Source organism: Sinocyclocheilus grahami, unplaced genomic scaffold, assembly GCF_001515645.1.
Source record: "Sinocyclocheilus grahami isolate Dianchi unplaced genomic scaffold, SAMN03320097.WGS_v1.1 scaffold249.1, whole genome shotgun sequence".
Classification (NCBI taxonomy): domain Eukaryota; kingdom Metazoa; phylum Chordata; class Actinopteri; order Cypriniformes; family Cyprinidae; genus Sinocyclocheilus; species Sinocyclocheilus grahami.
Window position 1 is genome coordinate 1,833,864 of NW_015505428.1, and position 1,117 is coordinate 1,834,980.

Genomic DNA, 1,117 nt, shown 5'->3' on the forward strand with positions numbered 1-1,117 from the left:
TTTAAAGTTGTCCAAATGAAGATCATTTATTGTGGTCAAAAATGTTTAAGCTTCCTCTTTGTCCAATCAGGGGGCTATAATGTCTATAGCTTTCAAAGAGGGTCTGAAGATCCCACCCCCGGCGCTTAATGAAGTCATCCTGGCGTCCAATCATGATATTCGTCAGGTATGACATTAACAAACAAATCGGTGTCTACTCTATCAGTTTGGTGCTTATTATATTTCTGCTTCTAGGTACTGCATAATCTAAGCATGTGGTCAGCTAAAGACAAAGTCATGACCTATGACCAGGCCAAAGCTGATGCTAACAATGCTAGGAAGGACATGAAACTGGTATATGTGCACACTGTTAAATACATTATACAGTACACACACTGTACAAGCATTGGTGCATTGATGAGATGAGTAGGCTGTAGTGAATGACACTATCTGTGTGTTTTGCACACATGCAGGGTCCATTTGATGTGTGTCGGAAGGTGTTTGCTTCAGGAGAGGAAAGCGCCCACATGACTTTGATTGACAAATCAGACCTTTTCTTCCATGATTACTCTTTAGCACCACTATTTGTTCAGGAAAACTACCTGCATGTCCGACCAGCCGCTGCTGGGTGAGTTTTAGACGTGCACACAAGGGCTGGGTGATTTTATATTTCAGTATCTTCCCAAGTTTTTACAATATTCAATATATATCTCAATATTTTGCATTTTCCCTTTGATAATTTAAAAAGTGATTGTTGCTTGTTCCCCATAAAAAAGACACTCTAGATAGAACAGCTGTTGTTACAAAGTACATTAAAAAAAAAAATTTTAGACATTAGTGACCACTTACTGCTCTTTACAGCATTAACACAATTTAAATGAATATTTAGGTACCAAAATAAAAATAAGAAAATGATAAAAAGTGCAATCTTCCCCAACACGTTATTTTAGTGTCCTTGTTACACATCATACAGATATGTACTATAGTAATAACAGTAAATTGCGCATAATTTCAAGCAACTAACCCTAATTCTGACTATAACCCTATAGTAAGTACATGTTTTTAATTAAAATAATATCACTCATTACCTAACTGTATAATTACACTGTAACAAGAGCACCTTAAAATAAAGTGTAAC

At 36.1% G+C, this 1,117-nt stretch overlaps 2 protein-coding genes across 2 annotated transcripts in view; both read left to right on the forward strand.

The window, feature by feature from the left end:
- LOC107598302 (replication factor C subunit 1-like) overlaps positions 1 to 80 on the forward strand; it is a 9,087-nt gene extending 9,007 nt beyond the window's left edge. Inside the window, exon 6 of the mRNA XM_016289597.1 lies at positions 22 to 80. Coding sequence (XP_016145083.1) covers positions 22 to 80 — 59 coding nt within the window. The remainder of the gene's footprint in view (positions 1 to 21) is intronic.
- LOC107598304 (replication factor C subunit 1-like) lies at positions 72 to 741 on the forward strand. Its single transcript, XM_016289599.1, has 3 exons — positions 72 to 166; positions 235 to 333; positions 453 to 741. Exons 1-3 carry the CDS (start codon positions 80 to 82, stop codon positions 609 to 611), a joined length of 345 nt encoding a protein of 114 aa, XP_016145085.1. The 5' UTR covers positions 72 to 79; the 3' UTR covers positions 612 to 741.
- Positions 742 to 1,117: the final 376 nt, after the last annotated feature.